Raw genomic sequence first — 23711 nt, 5'->3', positions numbered from 1 at the left:
AGATTGTTTTGTATTATCAAAGTTATACAGGGATATTACATCAGGATCAGAGCGTTCAGAGTGTTAATAATTATCATGAAAGCCAGATCATCAAATGTGGAGCCGAGTTAATTTAAAGAAACGAATGAATTCCCCCTTCCTCCTCCTTTGCAGTCCTCACCCATGACGGCTACTCATATGACTAATGAATACATTATACTGACAGAGAGAGAGAGAGGATTTAAACGCCTTTCATACCCTCAAAGTTGTAACCTATCATTTACTATAGACCATAGTATTATGTGTGATGAATGAAATCAATGTTTTTATGAGAATAATAATACCAGAGTACATTATTCTGCTGAGGGAAATGGGCGCATCTCTCTCTCTTTCATTTTCTCTTTCTTTTCTTGCGCAAATTTTCTCTCTCTCTCTTTTATGTAGTTTAAAAAGAAAAGCTGCTCCTGGGCTTATTTCGGCAATTGTATTTCTTCTTCTTCTCTACAGCTTTGTTGAATAGATGTGCAGGAGAAGGCTGGCCGAGAAGCAGGGGATAAAGGGGGAAGAAAGAGCTATATAGCTAAGGGAGAAAACTCCGTTCTATTTCTTCATATGTATATTATTATTATATGATAAGTTTTCTTCTATAAAAAAACCAGGAGGCGGCTGAGGGAAACACACGCACTACTGTCCTCCTGCTAGAAGAAAAAAAAAAAAAGAATGAAGTGAAATCTTCACATACACTCACGAATAACTCGGGACGACGACTTAAACAAAAAGGTAAAAAAATGTTCATGAATTACTTGGATTTTTACAATACATATTTTCTTCAAAAAGACCCGAAGACACTCTTTCGTAGACTTCCTTAGTGATCACGTCTTTTATCTATATATATTTCCTGTTTTTGTATGCTAATATCACCTAATTTGTATATCCTATCTAGACTCTGTTATTATCCCTAATTCATCTTCAACATCTAGAAAAATAACATCCTCAGTCGGTCGCCATCAAATACAAACAAACAGACGCAAACACCAATAATGAAAAAAATGATTATCCTTCAATATTATTGTTACTATTATTAAAAAAAAGTTATTATTTACGGAGAATTTTACACCTACTATGACGAGTGAGCAGTTTTGTTTAAAGTGGAATAATTATCAGTCCAACATCGTCTCCGCTCTTGGAAATCTAAAGCTAGATGAGGATTTTGTTGACGTAACCCTTTCCTGCGAAGGACGAACTATCAAAGCACACAAAGTTATTCTTTCCGCATGTAGTCTCTACTTTAGAGATGTGTTTAGAGTAAGTCTTTATGAAATTTTTTTTTATTCATTCCTCAAGATAATTGAATCAAATATATGTATATTATGACACAGATAGAAACTCTATTACTCAGCACTTTTGATATGTAAATAAAATAACGAATTTATCATCTTCTACACATATAACTTATTAGAGCCTTGCCACTTTTATATATATAACTGTTTAATAATTTTATTTAAGAGAAGCCCTTAAAGATCTACTGAATCAAAATTTATTTTCATTCATATATATATATATGTTACATGATAAATGATTGTAATCAACTCGTTTCTTGTGTTTGTTTGTCTTAGATATTTTCAAAGAATATAATATAACATCACATTTCCTAGAACGAATTATATAACTCTAAATCAATTATTAATACCAAAAGTTCCATTTTAGCAAATTAATATCATATATATGTACACATTAAAAAGATGTTGTAATTATATTCATATTTACTACTAAGATAGCAGATCCATTTATTATGTTATAGGTAGTAAATAATCATTCATTATTATCTACATATTACTTGTGACTCTCACACCTTAATTACCTTTTTGACTTAATTTTGATGTTCTTTTAAAAGACTAAAAAAAGCAAATTATTTTAAAAGAGTGCCTCATTATCTCGTGCTGGGATTAGTAATATTTTTTTTTTAAAACGAACTGTTGTTACTTTTCTTTTCTTTCAGGAAACTCCTTGCAATCATCCTATAATTATTCTCAAAGATACACAGTACTCTGATTTGGAGTCCCTTGTCAAGTATGTCTACCAGGGGCAGGTCTATATATCTCAAGAAAATCTATCCAGTTTTTTGAAGACAGCTGATGCCTTGCAAATCAAAGGTCTTGCCGAGCAATCACAGCCTGCACCCTCAGGAAGTAATGAGTCCTCACCGAATTCTTCCCCTGATCATGATCAATCCCCCTTTCCGGAGGTATCTACTACTCTATAATCTACATTTATATTTATATATAACAAAAAATAATTCTTTTTTCAAGACTATTAATAAGAATATTCAAGTCCCTTCCTTCCCGGCACCTCCGATGTCTCCAGTCTTGTCATCATCATACCCTAGTCAAAGCTCTTCGGCAACAACCCTGCCAAGAACGTCTCCTATCAAAATTCCAACGATTTCGCATTTAAAACGTAGTAGCTTTTCCAATCTAGCTCAGTACCTGTCTGGATCTAATGCCATGTCTTCTCCCCCTCTAAATGGCGACTCCTCTCCCCCCTCGATTGGAAATGCTTTATCCAAAAAACGAAAGGTGACTCCTCCAACTAAGAGATATGAGCTTCCAAATTACTCAGGCTCTACTTCAACCGCTTCTCCAGGCTCTCCTCCTCATTCTCATTCAACAGATGGAGGCGGAGAACATTCTTTGGAAATGGGAGAGGAATCTGACCGGTATGTAAAGAAAATAGTGACCATTAATACTTACATGCTTCTATACCTACCTACCCTGTACTTAGACACCCCGTTATTTTTTTCTCCTTTCGTGGAAGTCATTCATTGACATTTAAAACAACAATATATTAAATACTTTTTTAAAGGGATAATTCCTAGAGTAGAGTGGGCTGTTTATGAGCACTTTATAACCTTTCCAGTTTTTTTTCTTTCTTATTATTCTATAAAACCATCATAAAAAGTCCATTCAAAAAATTTATTTATAAAATGTATGAAGGTAGTGTTGTGTTGGTCCTTTCGGTCCAGTCCAGCCTTAGGATCGGTTCTATCAGTCCTTAAGACTGTCAGTACTAGAATTGATTAAAAAGAGTAGAAATAGAGTTTAGTGAATTCATCAAGGACCGAACTTAATTAGTTTTTAGGACTGATACGTAGGACTAAACTGGACCAGAGACCCAACTGGACGAGACGGTACTGCAGTCTTCAGTCCTAAATAAGGACCTACACACCACTATATATAGGTACATATTACATATGTGGCGCATTAACATTAAAACAATCCTGAAAAATAGCAAGAAACTTAAAAATATTATACTTACATAATATATGCAACACAATATTTCATAGACCTATTTCGGTCAATCGTAGTCTTTATATTCAAATTTATTGGAGGATTTAAAATACCCAAAAATATTAATTATAGTTTTGAACTTTTATTTAATTGAGGGATAATCCCAAGATATTGGGTCCATCAAATAAAATTGTTGATATAAATACACGATAATTACTCGTCGAAGAATACAAATGTAATTAATACAGACTCAATTTTGAGCAAAGTTATCCTAGCTTGTTTATGTGTTGACGGACGACAAATTATATATAATGTATAAACATAATCAAGGGTCTATTTGACACTGTCTTTTTTCTTAAAATTTCCTTTCGAGCTCTCCTCATTTGGATACTATGTTATAATATTGTGAATGTAACTTCATCAAATTATCTATTGAAAGGAGTTGCAATAGATACTTGGTACTAATATAGTGTTGCTTTAGTCTCGAACAACTGCTCTTAATATGTACAATATATTAATGATTAATATATTGTACATATTATAATGCGACTAATTCATCATAGAGTTGTTTTCATGTATGAGGGAACAATTTATAATTGTGCTGAGCTGTTTGAAATTTCATTGAATTAATTACTTTTAATCTAAATATACCTATGTTAATTGTATAGAAATAAAGGGTAGTCTCATTAAATTTAACGGCACTAAATTAAGAGTAATTTAATTTTTATGGGACTCTTTAATTCCTGACCATCCTATATCCTATATTAATAAAGCAAAGTGATATCTCTCTGTGAAGAACTCATTTTGAACAACGGTACATAATAATAATGAATGGGGCTTTAGATGAAGTTTAGCAGTTTGTGATTAAAGCTGAGCGTGTCATCTTGAACTGGACCGAAATATTGGTCCAACAAGCCCCAGCCCTCCAAGCAATCCCTGATACTTTGGCTATAATACAATATATTATAATTGTTAATAATAACCTGATTTAATCAAAATAACAATAACAAAAAGAAAAACCCTTATTTGATGTGAAAATATACAAAGAATGAAGGATTTAAATAAAAAAAAAAAAAAACACTCTTGTGTTTAAAAAAAAAAAAAGTAGAAATGACTTGCATCCATTTTGTATTGTCATTTACCTTTTATCAAGTATTACAATTGATACTATTTTGATATTGTACATATTATATTTATAGATGTAGAGCATATTCATTGACGTCACAAATTGTATCATAATTTAAGGCGACGCCATCTCGAGGGAACGGAGGGTTCATCGATGATATTTTTACTAAATAAAACGAATTCCTAATTAATGTTGATAAAACTTCATCAAAGGGCTTAATAAAGTCAAAAATACTAATAAACTTGTAATGAATGCGACTTAACACCAAAGAAAAATAGTGATATTTGAATAAATATCCAGTTATTTATAGGCACTACTGAAGATCCCTATGAAATGGTGAAGATTTTTGTAATTAATTATTTTATGGATGGATTAGGAACGGTAAAAGTAGGATAATTGACCCTAGCAAATGTAATATTTAATTTAATGTACTAAATTATTTAAATAACAACGTATAATTATGTTATTAAACTAGGGGTGAGATCCGGTCTCAAAGTGTGTTGTTTTTTTGGTTCGGTCTTATGTGATTTTTCTCCACACATGTGGATAAAATTTATTTTCCAAAAAAGTCATACATGATCATTTTTTTTTTGTCTTTTCAATACAAGACCTGCCAAGAAAAAAAATAAAAATATGACAGCTGATTTCCAAACCGAAACTAAACAATAGAAAATAGTATATTTTTAACACATCTGATATAGAATTAACTAGACATTTGATATTTTTTAAAGTTAGTAAAGGTTTAAGTCCTTTAATTTATCAGTCCATTTTAACATCAAAATATATTAGATAGTACCATTTACCTGAATCTGGATGAAGAAGAGGTTTTTACTTTTATAAAACATGGTTGCCTCTTCAAAGATGGCTGGCATCAACAATGCTGATATCACATGAAAGCGTTCTAAATATGTATATACTGGCAATATTATATAGACCAATGTGGAACAAAACCTCGGTCCAAACCGAGGTTTGAAATTGTGGACCAAAGACCTACCATTGATATGAAATTACTTTTCTAAAAACATTATTTTTTGTGTGTTTTAACCGATCAAGACTAAACTCTGTGTAGAGCAAGTTTTATTATGAAACCAATTCAGTCCGAACTTGGATGGAATTAGTTCATACGTCGTTACCTGTACACTACTCATAATCTTTCATTCAAAAAGAAATATATTAATAGGCCCAAAATCAGTTGTTAGTTAAGAGACTCTCAGGAAAGGGCAGCGATAGACATATCAATGGGGGAAAGAAAAAATATCACCTTGAACATTGATATGTATAAAATACGTTACGCTATGAACATTTTTTGACCAGGGTTATTGTTAGGGATGATATTTTTGTTGATACATATTAGAGTTATATTATCCTCGCTTTCTACAAATGTCCCATCCCTAGTCATTCTTTGATCGAGGGTGTGTGAATGACTGAACATATTTGAGATTCATAATAAGTTAAAACCAGGATGTTGCCTCTATCTTCAGAGTCTCGTTTGTTGTTCGTGTTGTTTTGTTGGTCTTTATCCAGAACCTCGATCCAAACCCACTTGTCGGTCATTAAAGAAGGTAAAATAGATCCTTCATTACGGCATGAGGGTGTTTATAAATAAATAAATTATACTCTGGTGTTTAAGGCGAAATATAATATGATTTAATGAAAACATGGGTATATATTTTCTTAATACATATATCATTTATCTTATTATTTGGGCTTAATAAACCATCAACATTTTTAAGAAAAAAACATTGAACGACAGTTAAGGACTAATCTAAAGACTGGAATGGACCGAATCAATGGAATTATAAGTATTATACTTCTTGATAATTGTTCATACTCCTTAATAAAAGCTAATTGAAATTCAATTAATAAAACTAATCAGGGAAATGAAACATAAATGTCTACAGCAAAGAACAAAATGATGTGTTAAAATGAAAATATCTACAGCTAACGAAATTTAATAGCCTTTAATATTTTGTGTAACGTGAAGTAATGTTGTGTTCAGTCTTGGAAGAATAATAACGGGTTTGTACCGATCTAGGATTTCTAGACCGAACCCCAATACAAATATATATTATTAGTATGTTGACATATTATCACTAAACTATCTGGTTGAAGTTTGTAATTTTATGTAGGACTTAAAGAGAGAGAACGCAAAACATAATTTAATAAACATGTTTAAGTAATCTTTGAGACATCTTATGCAATTCTCTTGCTCTATGCATTTTTTAAAATTCTTTCAAGGAGATCTTTGCATCATACGTAAATATATGTATATATTCATATACTTAAATAAAGTGAAGTCTGTTTTTACTGTACACTTGAAAGACCCTCATTTATTACATATCTAATGTATATTGATACTTACTGCTTCAATTTGAATTTGGACCTAAAAAATAAATATGTTGTAAACAAAAAAGGTAGACATTTTGTTAGTGACCATTTCGTCCCATAACTTTATACCCATCATATTTGATCATCACGAATTTTAAGCAGTTTGAGAATCTTTGGCTCAAAAGCTTTACGGATACAATTGCAAATATGTTACAATCAATGGATTATTCGACAAGAATAAATACGAATTTTCTTATCAGAAAATTCTGGAATATTTAAATACAAACAAAATTCACCACCATTAGATCTAATTAAATATCCCTTCCCCCTCCCAAAAAACAACAACCACTTAAAATAAGTACCCCGATAATAACCCGTGAATCAATTAATTGTTTCCCCTTCAAAATCCATTAATAATTATTATTTTACAAAAGTTTAAGCATGGTCATTTCATCATAAACATTGCAGTAAAAGGCCTATTTTTGAAGTTATTTCATAGTTTTGAATAAAATGAACAGTTAACTGATACTATTATGTGACAAAATGAAGCTGAATGATATCTGAAACAATTGATTTTGTCCCAGAATTTTAATAACAACAATAAAAAATTTAATTATCTTATCCTTGGCACACAAACCCATGAGGAAAAGTACGAATAATTCTAATGCTGAAAATTGGCATGCAAAATAAAAATAAAAATAGTGCTTTAGTTATTGTTAAGCGCCTTAATGCCGACTAAAACGAAAAAAAAACTATTTTATGTAATAATTTTAAATGAGCCTTGTAGCCTGTAGGTGAAATGTTTTCAATGCAGTTAATACAATCAGAAAGATATATCAATGAGTGGAAATTATCTCTAAAGAATTATGATCATTCCTGATTTGTATTCTAATAAAAAATGCCGGACAATATCTATAACTTAAGAGCATTTGAAAAAAAACAACAACCTTTATCAAACCATCAGTATTGATAGTGATGGAAGAAATGTGTATTTTGTAGAACGCGGATAGAAGGGAGGAGAAGAGATACTGAACATGGTGAACTTAATAATAAATAATACTTGAAAACTTTAGCTGCCTGTTACATCATTTTGGAGGGAGAATAATCTGATTCACTAATTGTGTTGGGTCGCTCTTTATTTATTCGGTCCAGTCCATCCTAGTCGTTTGACTGTTGTTCCTAAACGTTTGGATCTTGAAATTTTTCCTAAAAATATCAACCCAAATAATACATTTTATAAATGTATTAAGAACATATTTTGCAAAAATATTCATATTTTCATTATAATGCAATATAAAATATATATTTTATATTGCATTATACAAAAATAATAATAAAAAACAGGAAAAGAAACCTTCAATGACGTCGTGAGACATTGATTTTCCCTTCTTTAAGGACTGACAAATGGGATTGGACTGGACTTCGGGCTGGCCTCATTGTATAAGTTTACCCGTATGCCATACTTTCTTTTTCTATCTTGAAATAGGAGACTCCGTAACCAGAAAGTTGAAATTCAATTATTGCAACCTTTTAATTTATAGAATAAGTAAAAATGCAGGAAGAGACGGATTTGCACTCTTCAAATCCTCTTATAGAGGGTATTGCTGAAAAGAATTAATCTGTAATTATTTATGATCGATACAAGAAAAATTCGTAGTGCCTTACAGAATGATCGCCTTATCCCTCAGTCCACTGAGATACTTCATAAGATACAACCTCACAACCTCCTTCACGTAATGAAAACTACCTTTACTTTCATGATCTCCAAAGTGCTGATTGGTCCTCCTACTCCTTATAGTATATTTTTTGCGCAAATATCGAAGGATAGTGATTGGACACCTTTCAAGACTATCTAAGGCAGTGATTCCCAACCTTTTTGGAACACTTCGGCATGGGTTATTATATTTTTACTTATAGAATATTAGCATTCTACTATCGGCTAAAAGACAAATTTTGCTTTAATAATATAACTAATAAGAAATAATATGTGCTACTATTCACACGTAACTACTCAATATTTATATCAATTCATATGACGTGTTCTTTGTTCAAGACTGAAGTAATAATGATAAGATTTTGAGAAAAAAAAGTAAGATGATGGGATGAGAGATGAATACTTTATTCTCTACTTAAGCGCTCACTAATAAAAATAAACAAAATTAATTTTAACATACGAGCGTTAATATCACTATGTCACAAAATGAAGGTCTTGGAACGCCCCCAGACTGAAACCCACATTTATTAATGTTATTTAAGCCGTAGAACACGAATATGACCATTAAAACTTTCAATCTATAAAGGTTCGGCCTTTAAAGCCTTTTTTTTTTAAAAGTCTAGTTTTTAAGGTATAACTAAGATTCAGTCCCATATTTCGACTTGAAAAAACGGTATATATATAAATCAAAGTCAATTCTAAATTGGCAAAAACATTTTTTATTTAAGAAATGAATTATTATTTACGTTATTTTGATTATATTTAATAAAAAATGTATATAAACACAAAAAAATGGGAGTAAAATGAAGGACCTTACTTAGATGCTAATATCTTTTTTATTTTTTCTTCAAATGCTTTATATCATAGCTGAACTAATAGAATATAGCTTATATTTCAATTTTAAAAAAATTGCCCTTAAAATAGGTTGATTTTGATTGATTTATGATCAATTAAGTTTATAATATTTACTAAAAAATGTATAATGTATATATAAGGGGATTAAAACAAGTTTCATATATAAATTAAGCATCTATTAACTTGTTTCAATTCCCTTAGAAAGGCTTAAAGGCCAAACCTTCATGAATTGAAGGTTTAATACTCATATTTGTGTTCTACGCCTTCAATAACAGTAATAAAAGTGGGGTTCAACCACCGGGCAAAAATACTGTTGCATTGTGTAGTCAATGTAAATCTTAACATATACTCAAATTACACATGAATTATGGGACCAGTAACAAAAACAAACATAAACGGTGCTCTTGTTTTACATCCCTGCAATATTTTATTAGTACGACTACATTATTATTATTATTTCTTGTATCAAAAGTTTTTTAAGTTTGAAATCAGAGAGTACTTTATACAGTGCAACCTGTATATACGTTCCATGATATATGCACACGTCTGATATAGTTCATTAATACGACTAGATTGTTATTTCATAGATCAAAATATGTTTTATGTGTAATATACATCATGGATATATGTAGAACGACTCCTTTTCATATATTCATGCATACATCGTAAAGACAAACAATCCTTGTTTTATTTATATAGATGCTCAAGCAAATGTTTTATTAATGCAATCTTTGCTCGAATTGGGAACCACTGATCTGAGGCGTTGTAAATTATATTAGTCTCTAGAGAATAAATGATCAAATCTATTAATGTATACAAAAAATCATGAAAATTAAATCGAACGTTAAAGTTGATTAGACGCATATGCCTTGTATTACGTTGATCCTCAGGGACCACAAGATTTATTAAGAGTGTAGAGGAAGGGCTGTTCTTAGTCCCTTCTGAATCTATTAAAGTTACCTACTAGTCAAAATTACCTGAATTTTTGTACTCGTACAGACAAGGTATCTAGTAGAATTTTCTTCAAAATTTAAGGACGTACTTACTCGTAGATATCGGATCTGTAATACTTTTGTACACTTATAGACATCATAGCATGAATTCTTCCGTACAATATTTGAGTAATTATAATTTCTAGTTGGGAAGAATTGGCCACCTTCAGTGATTCTGGAACCAAAGGTGTCATTGATCCCCACCACTTTTATGGAATTTTTATAGTTATCGCAATAAAAAATGTTCAGCAAGTCTAAAACTGTCTTTTTTTTTTTTTTTAATCTCATTTGCTCAAACTTTATCTCTCCATAAAAGTTTTGTCTCTAAAATTATTCCAAAAATAGGTTTATACATTTTAAATTGTCTCTTCTTAAAAAATAGCTCTTTGGAAAATTTGCTATTCTCTTAAGAAAAAAAAACCCGAAAAATATGGTCATGCCCCCTATACCCAAAATATATACATATATACTAAAAACCTGTAAGCGAAGGCTCAAGTGGGCCCGCTACAAATGAGGCAGAAGAACTGAGAAACTTCTTCAATGGTATAATATGAGTTCAAAAGGATATATTTATCAGATTCAAATAGACAAATATATTCCTGTTCTTAAAATGAGGCCTATTATAGGCTTGATATTGAAATTAAATGATTTAATTCCAAGACTTTAATTTATGAATGTCACTAGCCTGATTTTTTTAATATAGGTATATGTTTGACTATTTCAATCTGATAAATATTTTTTTTTCCATAAACATATGAAAAATGGTCGATCAAATGGCCTTATGAGCTTATGTTACGTCATTATGGTATTTTGTCAACTCGTCTAACCCATTTGTAGGGGGCGGACTAGAGCCTTTGCTTACAGGTGTCTAGTATTATATGTCTAAAGTTGAGAAAAAAGGGTTGTTGCGTGTGCTCTTTCTTCGTTTTCGTTTATTTTTTAATCGGTTCTCCTGAATTTAAGTTCTTCCTCTGAAGTAAGCATTCTCGCTAATCTTTGCTTAATTCAGGTGTCCCATGTGTCTCTCCCGCCTACTCCTCATGGCCTTTTATTTTTCATTACAAACTACTGAACTCTAGTGTTGACCTCACATTTATAAATTATACCACATATGTAATGAAAGTATAATGGCTCCAAAGTACATGACAGGAAATGACTGAATGTGACTCTATATGATGTCTCAGATAATAATAATATTTGTTTGTTTTGCTTTGTGGTGTCTTATATTCTTATTTTTTTAAATATATCTTTAGGGACAGTGCACGATCAATTGAGAGTACTGATCTCGTAAAACCTCCAATTATATCAGATTATGACGTATCCACCAAAGAGCATCATCATCACCACCATCACCCCCAACCCATGACTCATTCACCCTTTCATAACCACACCCACTATCATCATCCTCGACTGCCTCTAATGGTCAATGACAAGAAGGAACCAGACGATTTCGGTGAGACTCTGGATCTAAGCAAAAACTCAAGTCGACATCATCATGCTTCAACAACATATCCAACTACAAACACTACTTCTAATACTACTACAACCATTCCAAATATTTCAACACATATCAGTGGAGGGGTTCTTGAAGGTATGTTTCCTTATCATTTGTTCAGTGGGTATTTCTCAAACTTTTAAGAGGGGTTATTCATTGTGAAAATATCTTGGTAAGATCACCACCATTTAAAAGTCCTGAAATTTGACTTTGTTTTTTTTTTTTTTTTGGAGTTGGCAAACTGGTGAGTGAATTATCTTTACCTAAGCTGTTTTCATTATTGTTTAATTCCTGAGGAGTAAACAAGCTGCCATTGATACATACGCAACCCGAGTAAACTTTTGTGTCTGTTCATAAAAGACGAAGAGTAGTAACCTTGATGATTTGTTGTGGAGTTACCGTAGCTGTACTTGAGTAGAATTGAAGATCGACATCGTAATAATTATTGCTTATGTCCTTGTTTATTCCCCCCCGTGTCACAGTTGTGTGTAGCTAATCTTCTGATGAAACCCCATGATAGCTAAGCAGCTCCTTCAAAACATATTTCAAATTGTCAGGGTTACCATTTTGATTTTCGGTTTCTCTTTTTTTTTAACATGCTTTTTCACACGTTGCTACTCAATACTTGGATGTTATTTCCTCAATAATAATAATAATAACGCCTAGATAAATAAAAAAAAAAAAATATGATAGGATGAGCCAGATAGTACTTTAGTCTCTAGATGGCTCAAATACTCTGCTTTACTTAAACAGGATCATTGGTACATCTCATTTAAAGTTACATTCATGTTTTTTTAATATATATCTGTTCCCCTCTTCTTTTATTTTTTTAATGAGCTCGTTGCTAAAAATGTGTCCTCACTCGACACACAAATTAATTAACAAACTGACAAACATACTTTTCTTTATTAATAATATGTTCCCTTCTGTATAATACAATAATAACAGCTTTAGAATATTTGAAAAATCATGTTTAGGTTGCAACTACAATTAGTCGTTCTCACTTTCTAGTAATATTTTATACACCTCTATATATCTATCACTATGGAATAATAATTTCGAGTCCTTTCTTTTTCTATTAATATTTATCTAAAAGTTATGAGATAGCAAACGAATTAAATGAAAGTTTTTGTGACAAATATTTTTATTCATGTTGTTATCATCTTAAAAAATATACTTTCAATTTTGATAATTTTCTATCGTACTTATTAAATACGATAGAATCCGTGAACTCGACGCTTATTTGTTTTGGAGGATGCGTCGGAAATTGATGCTCGTGTCGAGTTCATAATCAATTTTGATTATTCAGGAATAACTGAAAACGCATTAGTCCGTTTCCAAATATCAAGTTTTTCCCCTTTTTGGTTCATTTTTTATAGATTTTTTTTTATAGAGAAATATCCTTAGAGATATTTAAAGAAAATGGAAATGACCTACTAGTCAATAATAGCCTTATTATAGTCAACTTTTCTAAATAACAACGTCATCTGGGAGCAATATATGAATGTATGCACGGTTCGTATTTTGTGCTCAAAAGTATATAGATTTCTAACATTTTTTCGAGGTCCTGGGCACAATAGTTTTCTAACGATTTGGTATCAAATTCCGAAATTGTGTATGTGTACAAATAAAGTGTGACAAACAAATTTTCATTGGGAGGGGAGGGGGGTAGTTAGGGACCTACCTGCTCGTACTATTCAAGGGAGCTTGTGTAAAATAGAGTTAGAGAACCACTGAATGCGTCTACCTATTTTGTATGAACTTATTTTGTTATTACTTATTAGCTGCATTAACAGCCTCTGATCCTTTGACTTCGGGTCGCAATATCGGTACTGTTCCCACACCAAAAAGATCGAGTATGCATTCATCGGCTCCAACTTCATCGTCATCATCAACTACGACAAATACAACGACCTTACCGCCGAATGGTGGACTCCCTTCACAAAGCAAAGATAAGGACGGACAAGGTATGTTGCATTGTGCCTACTTTTTATATACATTTGATAGCTACTTCAAGAGGAGATTAAGTATTAACAAGGCATCATTTACTTAGAGATGTGAAAAAAAGAAGTCAAAATCTACAGGAGTGTGAATTAAAAAAAAAATCTATATATAGGAGTAACTATTGTAATATTATACGCTTTTTCGAAATCCCCTATACTTTTTAATCCATGATCGTCATGTAGGTAGAACTTTCACAGTGGATGTACCTCCATGCTCTGCATTAAAAATGATGAGCACTTATCTGTAACACACCAAAATATTTGAAATTAGTGGCCTTTTTTGAAAACCTGCAATTGGTTGAGGGGAATACCAAAGTTGCATAATTATAAATGAAACTAAATAACCTGTAGAATAAAAAAAATATAAAAATGGTCTAGCCACGCAACTATCCGTTGTAGCATAAAAGCGACATTTTGCCTTGTAACAAATATAAAAGTATGACATTGCATCTACTCAAGCTAACAATTCGTTTCAGCACTTTGTTTAAAAGCTCTGTTCCTCTCTATTTTAACAATTCAAACGCATCAGGAACTAAAAAAACACTATAGGAGCATTCTGTGTCAAGTATACACACTCTTATGACATCATCATCACCGATTTTGATAATTTTTGGTTGGGGTGTTTATCCCAACAAAAGAACACTATGCCTCAAATTTAGACTTATGCGTGCAAGAGGCTCGTTTCGGAGTCCCTCAAAGTTTGACCCCTTACGAAGGATACTTGAACTTTAGTAGGACATAACTCCGCCTAAACTCAACCGATTTCAAGTATGCTTGCTTTAAAATACTACCAGGAGCACGTGCTTTATATGGAATTTACTAGTATGGCAAATATGATCTGTATCAATCATAAGGCTAAATGAAGATGATTCCATTCTAAGTTTTTGCATATTCATAGTGTATGAGTAGGTTAAACTACAAACAAAAAAATGTCAAAATTCAACTTGAAGCTTGGCTCGGGCGCCTTTTTAATTTTTTTTTCTTCAAAATAATGTACTTCTGCAAATTTTGTACTTTTTCCATAGAGTTAAATTAAAGCCCTTTCTCCTCTGATTACTTTAATGTAAATATTTAATGAAATAGGTCGAGTCTGAGCGGAGTGATGTACCACTAAAGTTTGAATATCCTTCGAAAAGGGGTAAACTTTCGTGGTGGGCTAAGTTTAAATTTTCCGAATGACTGTTAGCAAAAAAGGATCAAAAATTGGTGATGAACATGTCATAGATCTCCAAAAAGTGTGTACACTTGACATGGAATATCCCTATAGTTAATAGATATATCTGTCCGCAGATACGTTATGAGATATTTTCTCATGCGTAGCATTGCACCTACCGCGATTTCGACACTTTTCACATCTCTACATAATTACATCTAGATAAATATATGTATATCAGTACATGTGTTATAATAATATTCTCTACGGACATACATATATCTCATGGGAGTAGTATATTTATCAGCATCAACCTCACTGCCTGTACATACACATATATCAATTGTGTGTTCCAATTTCTCTCATTATTTATTGTGTTAATATATATTGATGTGGAAGTCTGTAATTTATTTTGACTCATGAAGGATCTATGGACATACTATAGACATATATTGAAAGGGTAAAAAAGAAAGATACTAAGACATACCTTTCTTTTTAAATATATGAAGACACTGGGCTTCTCAAACTTTGAAGAGAGGGTAAAAGATTATAATTATTAATCATATTGGTATCTTTATTAAGGTGATCCACTAATTATTTCAAATGATTGTTTATAAATTCATGAAATTTCGAGACAGAACCGGCGCCAGAGGAATGGGTCTTATCTTTTTGCTCACTTAAATCTTTCCGAACCAATGGGCGGGGAATCCCATCCAACAATTTTCTCCAATACAAAATCTTAAATACATCAAAATTATGAATATGGATTGAGTAATTTTCCATAAAACATTCTTTGTATAATCAAAAATGAGGAGGATATTTTTATCCAAAAAAATCTTCCTCAATTTTCTCAAATTAAGTAACCTTAGATTACTTTTTTTTAGATATCTCCGAAATGGAAAAAGGTTAACAATTTTTAATAACATCCATCTAACTAAATGTATAAACTGCCCGTTTTTCTATAATATAACAGCCTAAAAATGTTCCTGTCAGAAACACTTTGCCCAGATTAAATAGTGAGGATGTCTAATGATTCCCTTATGTACCAATGGATATTTATTGTCCCCCTTGGTCATGCTCTGTTGATCCAGCCATATGTTCTATTTATTTGAAGCAAATATTGTAAATGTCCATTAATTAGAATAATTGATGGCTACAAATTTTCAAATATGTATGTGAGGGACAAAGTTTTGTTAAATGATGTGGCAAAAGGTTAAGATGATTTCATTTATTTTAAAAAAAGGATTGAGGAACACTGCTTTAGTCCAAATTTTACAAAATAAGAACATTCCTTTGGACGCCATTAGTCATCTGTGGGTCCTTATTTAGGATTAAATACTGCAAATCAGTCCTAAAAATGATAAAGTTTGGTCCTTGATGACGTCAGTTAACATTATTTCTTCTGTTGATAATCACTTGAGTACCGACAGTTGGAAGGATGACTAAGACTGTACTGGTCCGAATAAATAAGAACTGACTCTAGGTACAATGTTAACTGATGGCGAAGGGGGTTGTAGAAGTCAAATAGTTTGAGAAGCACTGCTTTCAATTTTGAAGAGTTATAACTAAAAAAAATAAGCAAAAATCTTCACCTTTCTATTATTGTTCTCTTTTCTTTCTCAATGATTCTCAAGGAGCATCACCTAACAGCACTAACACTTCACCAACAACACCACCACCACCACCACTTGCAAACAGCAATAATAATAATAATAACAACACAACCACTAACAATAACCACCCTAGAAATCGTTGGCGTTGTATGCAGCCTCGTATCTGTAACTATTGCTGGAAAACCTTTTCCAATTCCTTCAATTTGAAGCAACATATCGTGAACGTGCATGTCCAGTCTCAAGGGGTCAGCTGTTCTCTTTGCGAGAAAGTTGTAAAAAATAAATGGTATCTTCGTAAGCACTTGGTCACGGCTCATGGAGCCCCACTTAAAAGGGTTAAGGGCTCTGAAAAAAGCAACACTGCATCATCGTCTTCTTTACCCAATTCTGCTCCCAACAACAATAATAATAACATTTCTGAGTCATTCTCAGACTCAGAATCCAATACAAGTACTAACAAAAAAATCCTCAATACTAACAATAATAAAATCATTGATCATCATCAACCAACATCCAACGAGTCTAATTCAGATAATAATAGCAACAAGTCCCATGAGGTCGTCATGTAAAAACGATACAAAAACAACCCCCTCATTACTTATGTTATTTGTATAAAAGAAAACAAAAAACAAAGTCTTCCTTTTTTTAAAAGAAAAGTATATATATATATACACATATTGACAATGTGACATGGAAAAGAAGTGTGAACTCTAATTAATTCAACAATTTAATCAAAGGCCTCACTTTCAAAAAATTCAACTCGAATCCACCCTACTAAAGATTCTCTCTCTCCTATCTTCCCCCTCTCTTCTAAATCCATTGATATAGGTATATACTGCATACAAAATGTATGCTGTATAGCCCCAGAAATCTTTGCTTTCAAATGAGCTTTCAACATTTTTTATATTTTTAATATATTACAGATATCTTCTATCTATTACTAATAAGAAAATAAACGTTTATAACTATTAGTACTGTTCGGTAGCAGCCCAGTATTACTATAGTGGACCCCGCTATTTATGCTTTTCAACCCGACCTAACAGCTCATCTACGTTTCAATAGTAATTGTGCTGTCTATGACGTAATCCCCCCTCATATTAATGGCCTCCAAGACAAAATTGTCCTTTATATTAAAAAAAAGCGAGAATATAGATTTTTTTTTTATATAAAAGCCATCCCCACGTAAAAATTATGTAGACTACCCTTTAAATTCTCCTGAACGACATTTTTATTATATATTTGAAGTCGAAGAAATATCGAATGGTCGTAATCGGTATCGTAACAACACTATTTGGTAAGTAGGAGGATGAATATATCATCATAAGATGTTCTTATAATGTGACATAGCTCAATATCTATTCCTCTTCCTATGAACAATATTTTTTTCTAAATAGCCATGAATTGATTATTTTTTGAAATCCTACATGAAAAGAAAAAAAAAAAAAATCCCTTTTCCCCTCTTCATTTTATTAGAGTTTTAGTGCCAAAAAATAGAAAACTTGTGTCAAATATACATTTATAAATGATATTTATACATACATATATTTAACAAAGAGTTATATAAATGATACCTATGAAGAAAAAACGAAAAAAAAAATGGAGAAAGGAGGAGACGGGCAGACGGAGAAAGAAACCAAAAAATCTTGTCAAAAACCATTTTCACAGCTTTCAATTCAAGTAGAGACTCATTGTTGAATTATTAGAGCACATATGGACAAAAAGAAAGTCATATTATTTTCAAACCTTGACCAAAAATTGTTATTTTATATGGCGTCGTATAAAAAAAAGCAAACATGACTGACTGACCGAGTTTCCATGACACTCATTCTTACACATTCATGGCTTTCAGTAATCCTTGAGTAATTATTAAATATAATAATATATCTATATATTTATGTAAGAATATTTTTTTTTCTTCACCAAATATTGTACATTAACAAATATGAACTAAAAAAAAACACCATCAACTCTTCAAAAATCATATAATTATATATCTATTTTAAAAAAATCCGTAACTGTTTCAAGCTTTCAATATTTTAAAAAAAGATTACAAATATTATTTTTATGTAAAAAAAAACGTGAGAAAAACAAACAAAGAACATACCATATTATTGACAATACTTTGGATTTGCCTGAATTTTTCTACACATACAATGCTTTCAATTCATTTAAATAACATATTTTAATTATTATTATAAACTACTCCTAAATATTGCATATATTGTCTACAATGATCGGTATTACCTAGGATTAACATAAGTTTATTATCATACAAAAATATTATGTAACTGTTACTAAACACCTCTAAAATATTTAAAAAAAATCTTTCTTTGATGTTATTTTTTTGTATACCCTAAAATGAAAGAGATATTAATTAACTCTTTATACATACCACAAACAGGAGAATTCTCCATTCCTTGTAGTAGTTAAATGACTTACAATGTGCCATAGATAAGGATCACGGATAATGACTGACCAATTATTATTTAAATTTAGTTGCATGAATTCTTTTTTCTAACTCTCTTTGTCAAAGATATATTAATATTATTTTACATAATCTTCATAATTAATTAATAATTTGTCAGGGCGGCACATATTTATTATTATCATTGCTTTGTTTTTTTAAAACTAAATTCATTTATGGAAATTTAATGATGCCTTTTATACAACTGAATTTTGTTCTCGGTCAGCATTCAAACTGCATGTTCCAGTTGGAGATAATAAGTCGATGTGAACACAATACATTCGATGGATAGCTTTTTTGATTGTAGTGCAATAGTCAAATCTTCCTTCCATTCGAAGGAATTAACCTCAAAACAACGACTTATTTTGAATGTTTTGCCGGCAGATAAACGCAAACGTTATAGATGGCAGAAATCCATAATTAGGCCTCTTGTAGATTCGTCAATTGTAAAGATCGTGAACTTATATTTAAAAAAAAAAAAAAATAAGTAACGAGAAGTCAAAAATTTCTCCAGGACCCATGGCATATGCCCTCAAACCAAGCTTTTTGGCCCATCGGGAAATTGTGACTCTCAAAACTTCCATGTTTCTTCCAATTCTTCTCATGGGTCTCCTTTTGATTAGTTTGATGGTTCCAGATACCTTCTTGAAAGGTAGACAACCTCTTTAGGCTCCTCATTACCTTTCACGCGTTTTTTTATCCACTGGACGCTCCGAATATTTGCTTCCTTAATGTCGACAATCTACCAATTTGTCGGTTGCGCTATAATCAAATCAATTATCCTTGTAGAGTTTGATATGGTATATTTACACTCAAACTGGAACATAGTGGTATATTGTTCGATAGCTGATTATACCCTAAGAAGTTCCGTCGTACAAACGGCTTTTATAAATTAGCTTGAAATTGTGTAGAGCGAGGTAGCTTAATGGACAAAGTGCTCGAGATAAATCTTAACCTCAATGTACGCAGTTTACATTAAGTGTCTGGATTTCAAAGACAATTCCTAGGCCAGATGGGGGGGATTGTTGTAATACTATAATGTTTACTTAATCAGTCCAACTGTATCTGAGAACCAATTAAAGAACATTAAAAAAAAAGTTAAAAGTTTTAAGTATAGAAAAATGTCAATAAATATATATGTGCCTATCCTGTATTTGTTGTTGAGCTTCTTATTTAATCGTTTGATAATAATTAACATTACTAATCAATTAACCAACTAACAATCAGTCATTTCTGAATCCTTATAGAATTATCTTGAATTTTCTCTCAACCTCCTCTCCCCACATAACCCCCTCTGTAGTCCTACTCTTCAAACAAATGTTTTCATGGTTATATAAATTACATAGGTAGTTACAGGATGTTAGTAGAAACAAAAGTTATGTGCCACAGTTTTTTATACTCTTTCAAAAAATTATTCTAATTAGAATTGAGTGTTTCATATTATTTAATATTTATTATTTATGTGTAATTTTAAGACTTAAGATTTGTAAGACAAATGAAGACATATTATTAATTATATTAAATTATTATTACCGAATGAAACAACATCTATTTTAAAAAAAAAAAATGGCTTTCAAACATTTTTAAAAAGCAGTCCCTTTTAACGCATTCATTGTCTTCGTCAATGTATTGAGAGTATATAGAATAATTTTATGTATTATAAAATAGATATTATAGATTTAATATATTATTTTATTTTATAAGATTTCAACCATTATGATGGTTTGAATGAAATAGGAAAAAGTCCTCGCTCCGTTAGTTTCTTCTTGATCTTTAAAAAAAAAAAAAAATCTCAATACATTGAACACTTTCTTATATAAGGGATTTGTGTATATTTATTTTGTAAGGAACAAAAACTTCAATTTAATTTTAAAAAATAAGTAAAATAAATATGTGATTATTGTTTAACATTTGGCTTTCCAAATTTATATTACAGCAGGTACTACTACTAAATTGGTTTTATAATTGGCAAATCCAAATTATTTTAGTAAGGAGAAATTATTTTATTCATTAATTTTTTTTTTAGATAATTTGACTTGTATTTGAATTATCTTCTATAGACACATAGAAAGAAAGTAACCACCCGACATAAAATGAAGTTTTATTTTAAAAAATAAGACTTCCATTCCAATTACTACATAATTTTTATTAATATATTCTAATAATATTGTTTCTGCCGAAATATTTTGTCTTTTCAACGTATCCATAATTAGTTTGTTATATGTGTCAACAGTTTTTTTTTTTTTTGAGAATGAATAAACATTTAGACAATATTAGATTCCATTTATTCCATAAGAGGCTGCTGGCCTTAGGTATCAATAAATATGATGTTACATATTATATAGCTGTTTCCCATTCAAATGAAGGTTTTATCAATCCTTAATATTGTATTTAAAATTGGTCCCCTTTCTAAAAAAAACGTTTTAAATTTTAAAGAGTCCTGTATAACGCGTGATTTTCACTAATATTCCATTAAAGTATTCAGTTTAGCAATGGAGTATGAGCAAACTAGCCATAGCCAATACTTTGAATCTCTTAGCCGCAAAATGGTTTTACTATTCTTGGCTATGTAAACAAGCTTCTCTAAGTAAACAACGTTCATGCCCTCATTAATTCGTTCAGTAAAGCTTTAAGTACAGGAATAGTCTGCAATTATTTTTAATTAAGGATTAATTAAAGTATATATAATGCTCATAAACATTGAATGTTTTTACCTACAAGATTGATGTTTATGTCATTCAGGAAATATTGTTCCATAGGACAGCTTGTATGTTTGATTTGGACGAATCCTGTAGATTTAGGACACAACTGAATGGATCATTAAATTTATGGGACCGACATAACTCTACCCAAATTTAATGTCCTGGTAATCTTTAATCTTCAACTAATTTTTATTAAGACTTTTCGACTAATCTATCCTTGGTGTCTAGGATTTGTGTAATCATTAAAAATGTAAATCGGGCTGGAATTCAAGCGAGTACACATTAAAAAGAAAGGTTGTATGTTGGTAACCTGCAAAATATAATTATTCCGTTATCAGCAGGTAAAGAGGGGTATAGTAATCTCTGTCAGTAGATCCCTCGTCTCTCAGAGTTACCATAGTATTGAATGACATTCTCTCAGGAGCACTTTTTGACACTCACCGGGATTCTAGTAATTTTTTTGACTTCTTTGTATTATATTTAAAGCCAAATTAGCTACTTGGCAGTCTAACAAATGAGTTAGTAAGGTTATAAGGCTGAATTTGGTATTTCAATAGTAGTGCTGTATTTAACTGGTAAAAAAAGAGTAATATCGCAACGTTACCTTTCCTAACACACAAATATACACTGTAATTGGTGTCTGCTGTCGATTTTTTTACTTCCATATGTCCCCCTGATCAGTTTTCTTAGCGTTGATATAATTAATTTGAATTAGCTCTTGTTCAGAGCTCTGAACAATTCTCAACAATTCTTAATTAATGATTCCATTATTGGGCAGAGGAATTGGCTAAAGCCTACTACTAAATGGTTATGGGCCCCCTCTTTCTTTCCGAAGGAAATGTTTGCGAGATGCAAGTAACAACGAGAGGTGATATAATTATATATATATAATTTTGTTTATGTTTTGTTATTTGCATGGTTAGATTCATTTATGACCTCACTTATTATTTTTATTCCTAACCCCTACCCCACCACCCCCTATTTTCCTTTCTCTTTTAGTAAGCTTTGTTCTGGAAGAGGTAAGTCCTAGGTACATAGTCAATTAATGTACTGATAACAGTGACAATATTACGACAATTTTTGTTTATTATTATTCTGTCTAAATAAATATAATGATTACATTATTGATTGACAAAATTATTATTCCTTTATTTATATTTATGTACGTAGGACGAAACTCCCTTGTTAGTGGCCAATGTCCTCATTGTGGGAATGAGTATACGAATTTCTCCAGTCTTAAATACCATGTCCGTTTAATTCATTCAGAAGCCTCCAACACACTCTGTTGCTATCTCTGCCCGTCCTCCTTTGTAGGGCGTGCCTCCTACAAGGAACATCTCATTTCCATACATGGTGTCAAACATCAATAATGAGGAAAGTTATACGTTTCAAGGGTCTCATCATCATTTTCATACTATGATTAGTTTGTTATTCATGTATTAATATTGTTATTTTATTGTACTAGGAAACTATTTTGTTATTTTTTGTTAAATATATGTTTTTAAAAGTATATCTCTTTATTTGGGTTATAGGTATTATGTTTTTTGATGTAGATACTATTTCATATCCTTGTATGTTTGCACTTCTTATAAAAGAGACCCTTTTTTATTGAGTGACTACAACATATATTTTTATATATTGTACAAACATTGATAACAAACCATTGTGTGTTTGTTTTTTTTTGTAAATAATTAGGTGATAAAAAGGGGAAATATTTCACTCAACTAAAGGCAAGGGTTTTGTGGGAGATTCAATCGATTTATGGTGAACTATTTAACCTCGAATTAAACGTGTTATATTGAGATTTATAAAAATGCTTCTTACTTCTTGAACATACATTTGATCGCCAATACTTCTTCTCAGTATGCTTCTCAAACATTAAATATGACTATTCTTTATTTATATCGATAGGATTTTCAATTTATTCGTGTATTTAGCAATATTTTTTTTGAGGTTTAGTGAATTGAAATAACTCCTCTTTTGTTTCAGCATTTTATTTC

General features: G+C 31.1%; 1 protein-coding gene across 2 annotated transcripts; it reads left to right on the top strand.

Moving 5' to 3' along the window:
• LOC121128974 (uncharacterized) lies at positions 1-23221 on the top strand. Of its 2 annotated transcripts, none has more exons than XM_040724600.2 (7): positions 1-759; positions 923-1284; positions 1979-2224; positions 2289-2695; positions 11535-11872; positions 13561-13743; positions 22882-23221. In XM_040724600.2, exons 2-7 carry the CDS (start codon positions 1102-1104, stop codon positions 23079-23081), a joined length of 1557 nt encoding a protein of 518 aa, XP_040580534.1. In that variant the 5' UTR covers positions 1-759; positions 923-1101; the 3' UTR covers positions 23082-23221. The 2 variants fall into 2 exon arrangements, with proteins under 2 accessions (XP_040580534.1, XP_040580531.1); XM_040724597.2 differs by lacking the exon at positions 22882-23221 and adding an exon at positions 16567-17734 and having other exon boundaries at positions 460-759.
• Positions 23222-23711: the final 490 nt, after the last annotated feature.

The sequence above is a fragment of the Lepeophtheirus salmonis genome, chromosome 14 (genome assembly GCF_016086655.4).
Source record: "Lepeophtheirus salmonis chromosome 14, UVic_Lsal_1.4, whole genome shotgun sequence".
NCBI classification, from domain to species: Eukaryota; Metazoa; Arthropoda; class Copepoda; order Siphonostomatoida; family Caligidae; genus Lepeophtheirus; species Lepeophtheirus salmonis.
This window is presented reverse-complemented; position numbering and strand designations above follow the sequence as displayed.